Source organism: Tarenaya hassleriana, unplaced genomic scaffold (genome assembly GCF_000463585.1).
Source record: "Tarenaya hassleriana unplaced genomic scaffold, ASM46358v1 Cleome30, whole genome shotgun sequence".
NCBI classification, from domain to species: domain Eukaryota; kingdom Viridiplantae; phylum Streptophyta; class Magnoliopsida; order Brassicales; family Cleomaceae; genus Tarenaya; species Tarenaya hassleriana.
Window position 1 is genome coordinate 1,911,521 of NW_010966178.1, and position 16,952 is coordinate 1,928,472.

The 16,952-nt window shown below is 38.8% G+C and overlaps 3 protein-coding genes across 3 annotated transcripts; 2 read left to right on the forward strand and 1 right to left on the reverse strand.

Moving 5' to 3' along the window:
* Positions 1-425: 425 nt before the first annotated feature.
* LOC104820423 (U-box domain-containing protein 29-like) lies at positions 426-2,031 on the reverse strand. The gene has a single exon (XM_010550867.2). The coding sequence runs from the start codon at positions 1,838-1,840 to the stop codon at positions 545-547; it is 1,296 nt and encodes a 431-aa protein (XP_010549169.1). The 5' UTR covers positions 1,841-2,031; the 3' UTR covers positions 426-544.
* A 7,062-nt stretch (positions 2,032-9,093) lies between these two features.
* Positions 9,094-9,627, forward strand: LOC104820462. The gene has a single exon (XM_010550904.1). It carries the CDS (start codon positions 9,094-9,096, stop codon positions 9,625-9,627), a length of 534 nt encoding a protein of 177 aa, XP_010549206.1.
* A 2,551-nt stretch (positions 9,628-12,178) lies between these two features.
* LOC104820463 lies at positions 12,179-12,484 on the forward strand. The gene has a single exon (XM_010550905.1). It carries the CDS (start codon positions 12,179-12,181, stop codon positions 12,482-12,484), a length of 306 nt encoding a protein of 101 aa, XP_010549207.1.
* The last annotated feature ends 4,468 nt before the right edge of the window (positions 12,485-16,952 follow it).

The window sequence follows — 16,952 nt, forward strand, 5'->3', positions numbered from 1 at the left end:
TCATATTTTTTTGGGCCAAATGTGCTAAAAATAGACTATCTCGAAAATTTTGTTTTAGTTTGATTATATTTTATATTCAAATTTTATTTTTAAAAAATAATTTAATTAATATTAAAATGGATTCGATTTTATTCAGATGCATAACTATGCAGTTTTAAATATAAGTGAATGTATTTTTTATTCACATTTTATTTTTAAATCCGATTAATGGAATTTTGAAAAAAAATATTGTAATTGAATCTTAAATCAAACTAATTTAAATTTTAGATGTAAGTAAATGTTATTAGGTTTATTTCTTGCTGCACATTTGAATCAAAAATCAATTTTAACATAGAGAGCTTAAGAACACACAACATCATAGAGACAATGTGCGTGCAAGCAAAGAAAAACATAAAAAAAATAATTGAATTCATTTGAATATAAAAGTATATTAATTAATCTCTCTACAAAATTTTTCCAAATCGGATTTACAATCTTCTATATTCATTTTATGAACATACAAACATTCGCAATCATAATAATAACCAAAAAAAGAAGCCAAAACTCAAAAGGGCATAATATGAGTGGTCTTTGTATCATAAGCAACCAAACATGAAGCGTAATTCTTCACCTTCATCACCTTTATCAGGTCCTTCGCCATCTGCCGGATCGCCGGTGAACAGTTGCTCTGAATCACCACCAGAAGCTTTCCCACTCCGCTTCTCCTCTCCTCCTCCGTCACCGCCGCCGGAGATTCCGATCTGAAGACGTAACAGACTATCCAAAGTATCGCAACCGCGTGCTCCGTCGCCGCCGTCGACACCTTCAACAGCTTCCTCACCACGCCCTCCACGCATCCTCCGTTCAAGCCATCTCCGCCACGTATCTCCGATCTCCCTTCGCGTCGAGACGACATAATCTCCAGCAGTTTCAACGTCTTCTCCGTCACTCCTGCGGTTACGCTTGTCGTCTCTGTAAGGAGGAGGTCTCTGAGTTTTGCGATGGCTTTCGCTGTGATTATCCGCGATCGAACTCGTTTTGGTGTGGAAATAGCGATTAAGAGGGATAAGCTTGCCTCGATCAAGGTCGGATCGGACTCTGTGTTGATCGATTTCATCAGTTCCTGTAAGATTCCGTCTCGTTCTGCGATCACGAGCTTGGATTTCGCGTCAATGGCGATCCACTCCAAAACCCTAACAGACTCGATCTTAGATTCCAGATTCCCTCGTTGAAGCCCGAGGAGAATCGCGGTCAAGCAATCGCCATTAGACCTCGTCAACATCAGATTTGAAAACCTCTCCCGATCTCCTCCATTTTCGCTCCTGATCGTGTCCAGAATCGTGATCGCACGAAGAACGAGCTCGAATCTCGTGCTCGTCCGTGCTCCACCATCGACTGATACCATGATGTCGACGAGCATTGGGATGAAGCCCTCCTTTTTCATCATAAATTCTCTGTTGGCTTCGGATTCTCTCGCAAACCTGACAATTCTCGACAACATCTCCAGGCGAATCTCATAATCGATATCGAGCTTCATCTTCGCTAGAGCATCATTCGCCTCTTCCATCGCGGGAACTCCATTTTCTTGCGACGTCTCCGCCGTCGAATCGAAGCTTCTCCGGCCGACGGAGTCGGACCAGTCCTCGATCAGTCGCTGAAGCGTGAGGTTAGGGACCAATTCTCTGCTCTTTAAGACTTGCATGGTCGCCGGACAAGTGTTGTTACCGCCGTCTAGCCACCGCTGAATACTGGCACGGTCGTAGGTGACGCCGGTGCAGAGGCTCACCGGAGATCTCATAAGGTCGAGAGAGATCGGACACCTGAAGAAGCTAGGCAACGTACCGGTGTAATCCATCCTCATCTAGTTGTTTCCAGTTTTTTTCTCCGGCGAGAAAGTAACAGAGAATCAGGCGAGAAAATGCGGGAAAATAAGAGAAATTTTTTCGGGAGAGAGAGAAATGAGAAATGATGAATGAAATGCTAATGGGAAGAGAAAGGTGGGCGAGGGAACAGGACAAGTGGAGGTGGGTTTAAAGAATGAGTCAAAACGCACGCTTACGTCACCGTTTTTCAAACCCATTATTATTATTTTAATTTATTTACTTTTACCACATAAATATTACTATATCACTGCATGGATATTATTATTGCTATATTATTATTACTTTATATATAATCTGAGAAATTAACGTTATATTAGAGACACATAAGGTATATAATATTTGATAAAATATTATTTTAAAAATATATATATTTAATGTTTATTTTATTATATATATTTGGTGGTCTTCGGTCAAAATCCAAGTCGTTTGTTTGGTCCGATATGTCAAATCGTAACCGTTAAACCTGTTCAACGAGAATTTGATGAACGGTTCAGATGATTCTTCACGTGCGAGTTAGGAGTCCAAAGCGTGTGATCGCGGGACCCACGCATGCACGAGTGGAAGTTTTGTTTCCCGCCACGCACATGGCTGGTCCTAACCTCTTTTTTTTTGGTGAAATGTTGGTCCAAATTTAAGTCATAATAAATATAAATATATATTTTTGGTAAATAATATAAATATATTTTTCTATATACAGAGGAGGAAAAGGAAAATTAATAATGGATTATTAAAATGTACTAATCATTACAAAAATGTTAATGATATTGTTTAGCGTAAATAGCATTTTATCATTGTGCTGACTCAGCATTTGTATAAATGTCTGGTTGATATGCCCTACTATATATGTATAGATGTAGACTGCACACTCATGTTGATTATTTTATGTACATAAAACGCAGTCACTTTATTTCTTCTTTAAGAATTTTAGGTTTTATTATCTGTTTTCGAAAAAATATTATTTACAAGATCTGAAAATCTTTAAAATTTTTCGTTATCAAACTTTTGTTATGCTGTTTGAAGTTTAGATTATCAAGGGCTAAATTCACAATTCTCTGTATAGTATTATAAAATTTAGAATCTCATATTAATAAATTGCATAAAAAAAATATTTTTTTTTTCAAGGACTAGCTAAGTAGAACTGTAGAAGTACCAGATAGAATTTACAATGACAGAATTTTTAGATATTTATAGCATTTATTTGTAAGATAATAATAATATTTTTTTTATAATCCAGTACTTCACCTAAATTTCGATCCAATTATATATTTGAGAGGATTGGACTCAAAATTGGGAAGAAACTTTGTTTTATAAATTATCGGTTGAGTCACTCAATTTTGGATAAATAAGATAATATTTATTTTACTAATAAATCAAATATCCGAATATAAACTAATTAGTGTTTATGATTTATAAGGAAAGACTAATGAATCTGTATCTCTAATACTCCATCAAATTCAAACCGGTGAACCTATTTGTTGGGAATAATTTCCATGCTTTTGATCAAGGATAAATTCTTTCAAATCCATCAAGAGAAAACCCTTGGTAAGAAGTGAAATGAATTATAAGATATACTCGAGGAACTTCTGTCTTGAGAATTGTGTTTGGGGATAATAAACCTTTGTTGGTTGGTTAAACGAATTCTGACATGGTTAGAGCTACGCAGTCTCGGAAATCTACATCAGATTACTTCGTAACATTTGCGAGTGGAGTTGTAATATGACAATCGCAGTTGTAAAAATGCATTGCACTTTCTACCACTGAAGTTGAGTTTATCGCCGCAATGAAAACTTGTAAGGAACTGTTGTGGATCAAGAGATTTTTTGAGCAGTTTGGGTTTAAACAAGATAGATATATCTTGTTGTGCGACAGTTAGAGTGCAATTCATTTTGGAAAGAATCAGACGTATCATTCAAGATCGAAACATATTGATATGATATATTATTGGATTCGAGATGTTGATTCGAAAGAGTTTGAATTCGAAATATTCATATTGATGATAATGGTGATGATATGATCATAAAGATACATCCTAGAGAAAAGTTAGTTGTCTGTCGCAAGATTGTAGGGATGGTGGTAGGGGTGGGCAAAAATACCCGGATTTCGAGTACCCGACCCGACCCGAAGGTCGGGTATCCGAAAATTCGGGTATCCGAACGAACGAGACATGAGATCGGGTATTGATATTAGAATACCCGAATTTTCGGATTCGGGTTCGGGTAATGATTATTATCTCACGGGTACCCTCGGGTACCCGGATAATAAAAAATATATTTTAAATTTTAGATTTTTTATTAGATTTTGTGTTATTTTATTTAATATTAATGATTATATAGATATTATTGGGATATATTTATGATTTATTTTTTTAAAATAAATTTCTTTTAGATATAAATATAATTAGATCTTATTTTGAATGATTTTGAGTGTGTATATATAAATATATTTAAAAATAATAATTGAAAAAATTATAAAATATTCGGGTTTGGGTACCCTCGGGTACCCGGAAATTATCTCACGGGTTTTCGAATTCGGATACCCGATTTTACAGATACGAGATCGGATAATAAAACAAGGTTAGTATCTCATGGGTACCCTCGAGTATCCCGATAATAAAAAAATGTCTTAAAATTTAGATTTTTTATTAGATTTTGTATTATTTTATTTAATATTTACGATTATATAGATATTATTGGATATATTTATGATGTATTTTTTAAAAATAAATTTCTTTTAGATATAAATATAATTTAAATTTATTTTGAATGATTTTGAGTGTGTATATATAAATATATTTAAAAATAATAATTGAAAAAATTATAAAATATTCGGGTTTGGGTACCCTCGGGTACCCGGAAATTATCTCACGGGTTTTCGAATTCGGATACCCGATTTTACAGATACGAGATCGGATAATAAAACATGTAACCCGAGACGTTCGGGTTCGGGTATCCTCAAATTTCCGGATACCCGACCCATCCCACCCCTAGATGGTGGGTTGTCCATATAGTTGGAAGAAGGAGAATTGATGAGTTCCTCTCATATGGAAAATATTTGGAGGTAGAGAAATTGTTCTCCGAAGTTAGGTAACTACATTTGACTAGGGTATCAAAAAAGTCTGAGGCCCGTTACTCAGTCTGAACCCGCCCGAAATATTTATGGGCTTTGCCCTTAAAATTGAAGTCCGTTCGAGTTTTGGGCCGGGTTGGCCTGACCCGTAAATTTCTGGGCTTCTCTCGGACCGACTCGAAAATAAATTGATTTAAAAATATGTTGGGACATACAATAATCCATATCTTCTTCAACCCATACGAAACCCTAATTTTTATCTTTTCTACCGTCTATGATTTTGTTTTCTTGTGTGCCTTTCTTGTTTTGCTTTCGGATTCGATGCAACTTATCTCTGAATTCCAATACCTTCGATTATACAGACTATCCCTACTGTCAGAAGAGAAGATTCATTGGCTAGCACTTTGAGTAAGCTTCCATTTTATATTTTATATTTGCTATATGTATATAATTTTGTGTATAGATGGACATGTTACGTACCAGAAGAGAAGATCCACTGCGCTTGTTGCCTAAAATACATGTTTGATTTTTACTTTTCTTATTATCATTTTCTTTTCCAGATAACTTCGATTTTGGATATAAAATTTGTTGACTTTGATTTTTTTGGACTTTCTGATTTCTTCATTCTCATGATAGTGTTATTCTTGGATCTTTCTGTTTATGAGATCTTCATGTTTGTGAGAATATCATATATTTGAGAATATTATAAATCTGGTAGGTATTCACAATTTTATTTGAAAAAATCAAACATGTTTTTTTTTCACTATAAGGATTTTTAATTTCATATGTTAGTTCAGTGGTTAGTTTTTAATTCACTTTCATGTGTTAAAAAAGAAAGAAATTCAGTCTGGATGTTAGTTCAATGGTTGGTTTTTAATTTTATCAGTTAAAAAAAAAAGAATTCGGTTTAAATATTTTTTTATGAATATGTAAAAAATCTGTGAGTTACGTTTCTAAATTATTTTCTTTTTTTAGGTTTGTAATGAATGTTATTTCCGATGATCCTATTGCTGATGAGACAAAATATGATCACCAAGAGGCAGAATTTGATGATCGAACATCAGAACATGAAGATGATGATAAAAAAGAACAAGTGGTTGAAAACGAAAAAAGTCTTTTTGTTTGGGATCATATGAAACACACAGATAAAGACAAAGTCATTTGCAGTTATTGTGGTAAATCATTGTCTGCTTCATCAGCTAGTGGGACATCACATTTGAAGCGTCATATCAGAGATTGCAGAATGAAACCTAGATTTGGTAACATGGCTAATATGATTATTGATCATGCTGGAAAGTTGAGAGAAAAGAAAGTTGATCATGCAATTTGGAAGGAAAAAGTTACCAAAATGATCATTGGACATGAACTCCCTTTCGCCTTTGTGGAGTATAAGATGTATCGAGAGATGATGCAATATGCCAACCCAGATTTGAAAATGATAAGTAGGAATATTGTTGTCTTAAGTTTTATAAGGGAGAGAAAAAGAAGTTGAAGCTTGAATTGACTAGAATTCGTAGTCGGATATGCTTGACTACTGATCTTTGGACTGCTATAAGTCATGAGGGTTATATATGTCTGACGAGGCACTATGTGGATGATGAATGGAACTTGAATAGCAAGATACTTTCATTCACTACTTCCCCCCTTCCCCATACATGAATGAAATTTGCAAAGAAGATAATAGTTGTTTGAAGGAATAAGGTATCGAAAAGAAGGTGTTTTCAATCACCGTTGATAATGCTACATCAAATATAGTATGATGGACATCTTGAAATATTTCTTTGAAGCGAAAAATTTTTTATTAGGCAAAGGTGAATATTTTCATGTGAGATGTAGTACACATATCCTAAATCTCATAGTGCAAAGTGGATTAAAGGTGATTGATGGTACTGTGGTTAAAATTAGAAAAAGTGTGAAGTATTTTAGATGATCAGAGGTGAAGTTGAAGGCATTTAAGGAATACACAGAACAAGTTAGTTGTGCTTCCGACTCTTCTTTATCTATGAATGTGAGCACCCGTTGGAATTCAACTCATATAATGCTTTATAATGCTCTCAAACATATATATATTTTTTATGGTCTTGTGGTGATTGATAAACACTATAAGTATTGTCCTACATGATGGATATAGTGCTCGTACCACGATCGATTTGCAAAACTGATTAGAAATCCATTGGATGGGATTACGTGATCCAATGGGCCGATATATTTATTAATGAGGTTAATGAGCTTATTTTCTCTTAACGATTAAGTAAAGGCCATTAGATCCATTTGGTTTAATGAAACCTAATCTCTTATAATTATGTATTAGACATAATTTTAGGGTAAGTGAAGATTAAGAAAAAGTTTCTTTTTCTCCTCTCTCTCTCTCATGGCCGAATTCTCTCTCCCTTGGGATCGCTTTGGGTTCCGTTCCCGACCTCCAGATCGTGTTCTAGCAGACATAGGCCCGTAAGTGTGGACTAGCTGTAGAGAGCGCTTGATTTCAGCATTTGTGATAGGTCCATTGATCGAAACAGGTTGGTATATCGATACCTTTATTATTATATGCAAGATCTATTGATTGAGTTTTGTTTTATATATTCCGCTGCGTGAAATCCAAGATTGGAACCCTAGAAACCGTTGTGAACGCATGTTTAGGGATCTCCAAAATCCCAACAGTGGTATCAGAGTCTAGTTGGCATATAATTGAAACTTGTTTCATGTTTGATATGAGTTTAAAATCGGTTTTGAACAAGAGAATCAAATGTGTGCTCTCTACGTTGTATGAATCTATCAAACGAATTGAGGTTTTTTGTGAAAACAATCAATTGTTTGGTTTGATTTGGTTATATCAAAGTGTTGATATGATCAGAATCGAATACAGAAACTCGTGAATCGATTGGATCGATCATAAAGTTGAAAATCGGGATGAACATATCGCGTTTTTGGATATCGACATTTTGGAGACCTCGATATCGATGTTGAGAACACCGATATCGATTTCTTAGAACCTCGATATCGATGTTGAGAAAATATCGATATTTTTCAGATTCAGATCTGGAAGATATCGATGTTTGGAACCTCGATATCGATGTCGAGCGACATCGAGATTTTCAGATACCAGATCTAAAGAATATCGATGTTGAATTAACCTCGATATCGATGTTGAATTAACCTCGATATCGATGTCGAGTACCATCGAGATTTTCAGATACCAGATCTGAAGAATATCGATGTTGAAGGAACCTCGATATCGACGCTAAAGAACCTCGATATCGATGTTCGATATCGACGTTGAGGACCTCGATATTTGCTTCAGAATCTGCGTTCTCCCAGGTAACTGTGTTACCGAAATCGTCCGGCCCAATGGGGCTTCGCCTCGCACCTCGGGCAGGGGGCTCCTCGCCCCCAGACTCCCGTCCGTTGACCGGTCAGTGGATCCACAGCTAGGACTCCGCCCCTGGACCCTGGTCGGGGCTCCCGTCCTGAACCTCAGAATCCTATTGCTAGGGTTATTGGTAGATGTATATGAAACAATGGTTGTTTATGATACATCATATGTAATTGTTACATATCGGGTTATGGTGGAATGAACAAATGTTGTTCATATCGTGTAATGGTTACATCTAAAAATCCCTCTGAAATATAAGCTTATGTACCACCTATTGGTAGGATACTCGTCAAGGCATCGATCATCTGTGTGTAGGTTTTGTCTATGCGAGGTGCACTGGGTTTCTTTGTGAGGCGGGGTGGAAGAGATAATTTGGTATAGGTTTCGCCTACGCGAGGTGTACCAAGTTATTTCATTCCATGAACTCAAATTTGGTTTAGGCTTAATTGGGTTATCAAAAGGGTTTTGGACTCAATGGTACAAGATGAGATACAACATGCAATAGTATGTGATACTATAATCTCATGACTGCTAGGAATCGCAGTGGATGTGATTGACAGATTGTTGGTCTACCTGATTAGCATAATCTTAAGGGGTAATGCCAAAGCAGACTTAAAGATTATGTTTGGAATTAGATTCTAGTACCCATAAGAAGATATCGTGGGTTATCATTTTAGTGGGAGCTTTTATCGTTTTTTGTCTAAATTTTCTGTTGATGTGCTTAGAACTGTTCTTTGCTTGTTTATGTATATATTTATATCTTCTTGTGTCATACTGTCTAAAATTCTGTAGATGGTGAACAGTGGAACTGGTAGTGTACCAACTCTGTCACCTTCATTGCGATCGATCATTGAGCGTGAAAAACTCAATGGGGCGAACTTCCTTGACTGGTGCTGCTACTTGAGAATTGTTCTCAGAAGCGAAGATAAGGAGTACGTCCTCCACGAACCGTTCGTCGATGAGGAGCCACCGAATAATGCACCATGGGTTGTCAATGATGCTTACTTGAAGTATAAGAAAGACAACCGTGATGTAAGCTGCCTTATGCTTGGAATAATGACTCCCGACCTGATCAAACAGTTTGATGGTCTGGACGCTTGGATGATAATGGATCAACTCAAGCTCATGTTCGAAGAGAAAGCCCGCTCTGAGAGGTTCAAGGTTATGTGTAGCCTTTTAGACTATAAGCTGGCTAACGGGTGTCCTATCGGTCCGCATGTTCTCAAAATGAAGAGTCATTTTGATGATCTCGAACGACTTGGCGCTAAGATGCATAAGGAGCTTGCGGAGGACATGGTCCTCCATTCTCTTCCTGATAGTTTTTGACATTTTATCTTAATATAATATGAATGGAATGGACAAGAGCTTAACTGTGACACCCGAATCCTGTTTCCCATGAAACATGATGCATCACATGGACTAAACCAATTAAAATAATCCTAAATCGAATTTAAAAATCATTTGTTTTCATACAATTACGCAGCGGAAACAAACATCAATGTCTTTCGAAAACAACACATATCCGAAAACGTAATTAAACACAACCGTACAAACGTAGAACCGTGTTCCATAGTTCAAAACGTACAAAGAAGGAAAATATATTCGTACATGATGCTGCCTTCACAAATTCGTCGTCGCTCGTAGTGCGTTACTCGTGCTCCTCAGGATCTGAAAAATTCAACAACGGAGGGCTAAGCATAATGCTTAGTGAATGGCTCGGGTTGAGCCCGGAGAGCCCATTCTCATGGAGAATGGTGCCAACTAACCTCTCAATACAAGAATTTCCTTAATTCCGTTTATCCATTTTACTTTTACTCAATAATCCATTTTAATTCCCTGAATTTTAATTATTATTATTCCATGCATTATCAATACCTGATAGTACTGACTCTATTCGTCAACCGGCACTATCAGGTACCATTTCCTTTTAGTATCATCTAGTACTGACTCAATTCGTCTACCGGTACTAGATTCAACCTTACTTCTCTGTAATAGTATTGACTCCACATCGTCAACCGGTACTATTACAAAGACGACCACGCAGATCCACCAGTACTGTCTCCACATCGTCAACCGATACTGGCTTCACTAAACATTCCTATAACAGTACTGACTTCACTTCGTCAACCGGTACTATTATAGAAACATCCACCCAAATACACCAGTATTGACTCCACTTCATCAATCGGTACTGGTGTTACATCTACACGTTTCTATAATAGTACTGACTCCAAGTTCGTCAACCGGTACTACTACAGAAACCACACACCCACCAGTGCTAACTCCAAGGTCGTCAACCGACACTGGTTCTACACCCCCCGCACTAGTACTGACTCCACACTGTTAATCGGTACTAAGTACGGGGTCCATCAATCATTCAATCACATGCATACGTATACAACCCTTTATCCTTTATTTCCATATTACCATTCCCGAATTTTTTCCTGAATTTATTCTCCGTACTCACTTCGGCTTGTAATTTGATTCCTCCATTTATGTACTTCCATCTTTTTTCACATTCGTCCAACCCATTTATTTTATCATTTTACATTTGATTATAACTTAGAACCTTAGTATAGTTTGATTCGTTTGAGAGTGTTCTCGGTTGACTTTTAGATCAGACCGATCGATCCGTTCATTGGACCGTCCGGTCCGCCAATATTTTGTTCTGGTTCCTTTGGTCTCATTCCAGATCATTTTTCCCTTTTTGTTTTCGCCTGGACCGATCGGTCTAGGAACAGACCGTCTGGTCTACGCGTGTTGATCAACCGGTTTTGTTTTGCTCTTGGACCGATCGGTCTGAGTGTGGACCGGTCGATCCAGCTCATTTTTGGACCGTTTGCACTTTTGTGGCCCAGACCGGTCGGTCCATAAACAGACTGTCCGGTCTACGCGTTTTGATCGGTTAACTTCATTTTTACCCCTGGATCGATCGGTCTGAGCATGGACCGGTCAGTCTAGATCATTTTTGGACCGGTTGTTCCATATGTGGCCCAGACCGGAAGGTCCAGGTCTGGACCGGTCGGTCGACTGGGTCCTGGGTTTCGTCTTCTCCGCGCGTTCTTGCCTGATTTTCACCATTTTTTACCAGATTTTGATCCGATTTCAATCCCGATTGCTACCCACTCATTATTTAACATCCCTAGGTCCTTAATCCTTGTAGAAACACTAATCTACACCATTAATCATGAGAATTGAATCTCACAAACCCAACTCAAATCCACTCACCTCGGATTTCTGCGAGATGTGTTTTTCTCCGAGCTCGTGCGAACTCTCTGGGTTGTTTCACGCCGTGAAACTTTCCAGTAATCTTCTATGCCATTTCTTTAGGATCCCCTGAGCTTGTTTTGCCTCAAATCCTCCTGAATAACTCTCTTTTTCTCTCTTTTCAAAGAACCGGTTTCTGGATTGCAGAATGATCATCTTGCTCTGTTCGAGCTGGTTAAAACGACGTTTATCGCCGTCATAGGGGTAGGGAGAGGGTAGGAGGGCCAGAGGGTATCGTCCACTATGTCTCGGTGGCGTTTGTTCGCGCGTGAGGTCGATGTGTCTCGAGAAAATCGCTGCCGAAAATTAAAGAAAGTCGGAATTTTCGACAACTTTTCCCCTAACTCTCAGACCGTCCGGTCTAGTGTCGGACCATTCGGTCTGGTTCGTGAATGTACAGACCGATCGGTGTACCTTTGGACCGACCGGTCTAGACCATTTTTATTTATTTTTTTGACGTTTTTGACATTTTTAGTCCCGCTTATCCTTTGGTTTCATATTTATGCCAATCATCTTATATTTTAGACTTGATTAACCTTCTTTTATTCCCATAAATAAATTAAATAATTTATTCGAGAATCAGGATATTACATTAACCGAGCTGCATGGGATGCTAGTGTCGGCTGAGCAAAAGGTTAAGACTGATAAGAGTATCCTTGTCATGCAATCTGGAAAGAGTTCCAGAAAGCGACCACGAAGAAAAGGAAAGGGCAATGAATCGGCAAAGAAGGCAAAAGTTACCGTGTTTCCGAAGTCCAAACCCGACAAGGGAGAATGCAACTACTGCCACGAGGTTGGACACTGGCGTAGGAACTTTAATCTCTACTTGGAGGATCTGAAGAAGAAGAAGTTTGCTGAAGCTTTATCTTCAGGTATCAACGTTATAGAAGTTGACATTTTGTCTTCTTCATCTTGAGTATTGGATACCGGATATACCTCACACATTTGTGGAAATGTGTAGGGTCGCGAAGAAGTAGAATGTTGGCGAGAGGTGAAGTGAATCTGCGCATCAGAAATGGAGCAAATATTGCTGCATTGTGTGTTGGCGACTATGATTTACTTTTACTGTCTGGACATGTTTTAGAATTACGTAATTGTTACTTTGTACATGCTATAAGCAGGAACATCATTTCAATTTCTTGTCTTGATGTGGATGGTTTTGAGTTTTCGATTAAGAATAAGATTCTTTCGATATATAAAGATAGTGGTTTATATGGTAATGATTACTTATTTAATGGTCTTTATGTGTTGAGCGATAAATCATCTAATCTGATCTATAACATCGATACGAGGGATTACAAGGTGAACTACTTGAACCCAACCTACCTCTGGCATTGCCGTCTCGGCCATATAAGTGAGAAACGCATCGCCAAACTCCACTCAGATGGTGTTTTGGATCCATTTGATTATGAATCAATGGAGGCATGCGAATCTTGTTTATTAGGCAAGATGACAAAGAGTCCTTTTACAAGAAAGGGACAACGTGCGGATGAGCTCCTTAGTCAGACCAATGATCGCACGCCCGCCAAAGGAGGTTATTCTTACTTCGTTACCTTTATCGACGATTACAGTTGTTACGGTTATGTATACCTGATGAGGTATAAATTTGAAACGTTTGAATTGTTCAAGACATTCAGAAATGAAGTAGAGATTCAACTTGGCAAGAGTATTAAACCACTTCGATCTGATCATGGTGGTGAATACATAAGCCAAGAGTTCACTGATTATCTTAGAGATTGTGGAATCCTTTCACAATTGACTGCTCCCAGAACACCTCAATGGAATGATGTTTCTGAACGGAGGAATCGAACTCTATTAGATATGGTTCGCTTTACGATGAGTCAGACTGATCTTTCAATATCATTTTGGGGATACACTCTTGAGACTGCTACTTATATACTGAACAGAAGTCCTTCGAAATCGTTTCAGAAGACACCGTATGAGATATGGGTTGGAAAGAGTCAATGTCTTATCTCAGGATTTGGGGTTGTGACGTTTACGTGAAACGTCAACTATCTGACAAGTTAGGACCCAAATCTGAAGGTGCTTGTTTGTTGGTTACCCCAAGGAAACAAGAGGGTACCACTTCTATAACCCAACTGAGACCAAAGTGTTTGTTGTTCGTGTTGGTTGTAATGCTCTACGATGATCCGTGATATGACATTTTGACTATGTATTGATTCATTGGTTTATGAATGCATTACTTTTCCCGTTATATGATTAGCATGTTTGTTATATTACGATAAATATCCTTGAATCATTGCAGATGATTCTAAATTCCCTGGTCAGTTATCATTGTGGGAACAATGATGAATTAAGACCAGCATGATGTGTGATAGATGATTATGATCATATGCATTAGATGCAAATCACAATCATGGGTTCTCGTTTGGAACGAGTTACTGGATGACCCGCATGAGATTGTCACATGGACATGAGTCATGACTTGAATCTCATACAGCGGTTCGTTCTTGGATCCTCAGACCTGAGATGTCTAGAGTATCTGATATGAGGAGTGACGTGTCTTGACTGCGTCAAACGTCGTCTTTAACCGGATGATCATAACGGCGTTGCTCAGATACGTTAACGAATCATATGCAGATAGTAGACATGCAATACGGGACTTGTCACCTCCTACGCAGGAGAGATGTCGCTGGGCCCCTCGTGGAAATCGGACTGTGAAAATGCGTGGCCACGCTATAGATGAATGTACATCTATTTTATCAGTCGGTTTGCCTAGACGAGTAAGCGGTTGAACTTGAAGGGTGACTCATACCATGCCCTTGTTCAACATACGACATCGTGAGACAAAGGATCAGAACTCGAACTATTGCTGGCTTTGTTAGATCACCTCTAACTCTATTCTAGGTGGGTGGTCATGGCGTCTTGCTAGAGACTAACCATGACTTGTGGTTCGGGAAAGGTTCCCGAAGCCACTGCCACTTCGAATGGGCCTACAGGGTCACACACCATTAGGGATGGATCACACGTGAAGAGAACAACGCGAGAAAAGAGCGACGAAGCGATCTGGAAGAGTTCCGCTGAGGAACGTTCGTTCCGCTGAGGAACGGACGCTTACGTGACAGTTATCGGTTTCTCGCGTTTTAGGGTTTTGGGCAATTCTAATTAAGTGATTGAGCCACCACAAACCCTAGATAGAACTCTCAGACGTCCTAGACACTTTCTAGAGCTTTGGAGAAGCTTTCTCTTGAGTTCTAGTGATCGGAATATCGATTCCAAGTCTAGGACATCGTTTTCTCTTCATAAATCCTAGCAGATACGTTCCAAACTGTTGGAATTCATCCCGCCGGTGTGGATACGTGTAGAGGAGTTGTGCTTTCAACTCTCGGTGATTAAAACAGGCCCTGGATCGATTGATACTTCCAGATCTTGAAAGAACGAGGTAAGTATTCGAATCCCACGACGATATACACGATTGTTCGGGTTATTGCACAATTGGTTTTGTGTGACGTTTGGCTAGGTTTAGATCTTTCCTTCCGCTGCGTGAAACCTAGAATCCAAACCCTAGATCGATGAGATCGCATGCTAGGAACCCGAAGGGAACCCAACAGTTCGAGATGAGACTTTCTTGGAACGAGTATTTATCTCCAAGAAAACTAGTGGGAGTAAGATTGACCTTAGAGAAGTCCAAGAGCCACAAACTGAAGCTGGACCTAGCGAAATAGTTGAAACGGTTCAACCTATATCCAACCTATTGTAACTTTACCTATTGTTGATGAACCTCGGAGATCGAGCAAGATTCGACATGAACCCGATAGATATGTATTTATCGAGACTGGAAATGATGAACTCGTGCTGATGGAGCATGATGAGCCTACATCATATTCAGATGCTATGTGGAACCCAGACTCTGAGAAGTGGCTCGAGGCTATGAAGTCTGAGATCAATCCATGTACGACAACCAAGTATGGACTTTGGTTGATGCATCTAAAGGGGTAAAACTCATCAGATGCAAATGAGTTTTCAAGAAGAAAACTGACATGGATGGCAACGTGCATACCTATAAAGCATGATTGGCGGGAAAAGGATTTCGACAAATTTATGGTATTGACTATGACGAAACCTTCTCGCCCGTCGCTATATTTAAATCCATTCGAATACTCATTGCCATAGCCGCATATTACGACTATGAGATATGGTAAATGGATGTCAAGACCGCATTACTTAACGGAAATCTGCTTGAGGATGTGTACATGACACAACCTGAGGGTTTTGAAAATCCTGAGCATCCAAGGAAGGTATGCAAGCTTCAGAGGTCCGTTTATAGACTGAATCAGACTTCAAGAAGGTGGAACCTGCGTTTTGATGAGACAGTTAAAGAGTTTCGTTTCTTACAAAACGAGGACGAACCATGCGTTTATCAGAAGGCCAGTGGGAGCACAGTTTTTTTGCCGGTCTTATACGTTGATGACATCTTGCTCATCAGAAACAATATTCCTACTTTTCAAGACGTTAAGTCATGGCTAGAAAAAATGTTTTGCGATGAAAGACTTAGGCGAGGCTGCCTATATTCTAGGCGTCAAGATCTATAGAGATAGATCGAGAAAGTTGATCGGTCTAAGTCAGAGTACTTACGTCGATAAGGTGCTGAAACGATTTAGCATGCAAGAATCAAAGAAAGGATCATTGCCGATGAGGCACGGTTTAGTTCTGAGCAAGAATCAGTGTCCAAAGACATCTGACGAGCGAGAACGCATGGATAACATTCCATACGCTTCGGCGATAGGATCTATCATGTATATTGTACTCGATAGCATTGAGTCTAACGAGTAGATACCAGTCTGATCTAGGTAAGCCATACTGGATATCCGCAAAGAACATCCTGAAATACCTGAAAAGGATTAAGGATGCGTACTTGATTTACGGTGGACGTGAAAATGAACTCATTTTAAGTGGTTATACCGATGCTAGTTTTCAGTCCGACGTGGATGATTTTCGATCGCAATCAGGTTTTGTGTTCCTTCTGAACGGAGGCACTGTTAGTTGAAAGAGTTCCAAACATGCCACCATTGCAGATTCCACTACAGAGGCTGAGTATATTGTTGCATCGGATGCGGAAAAGGAGGTTGTTTGGATCAAGAAGTTTGCTGGAGACCTTGGCGTTGTACCTAGCATTGCGAACCCCATTGCGTTGTATTGTGACAACAATGGTGCAATCAAGGTCACATCAGAGATCCAAACACATACTCAGGCAATTTCATCTTATCAGAGAAATCGTAGACAGAGGACATGTGATTATATGAAGAGTATCGACAAATGACAACATCACTGACCCGTTGACGAAGCCTCTCCCTTCGTCGAAACATGAGTGTATGTTAGGTCGATGAGGAATAGACATTTAGTTGATCATGATTAGAGAATTT

What these genes read in the sequence shown, in the direction of transcription:
- LOC104820462 (XM_010550904.1), top strand. Translation starts at nt 9,094, where the DNA reads ATGGTGAACAGTGGAACTGGTAGTGTACCAACTCTGTCACCTTCATTG.
- LOC104820463 (XM_010550905.1), top strand. Translation starts at nt 12,179, where the DNA reads ATGCTAGTGTCGGCTGAGCAAAAGGTTAAGACTGATAAGAGTATCCTT.
- LOC104820423 (XM_010550867.2), bottom strand. Translation starts at nt 1,840, where the DNA reads ATGAGGATGGATTACACCGGTACGTTGCCTAGCTTCTTCAGGTGTCCG.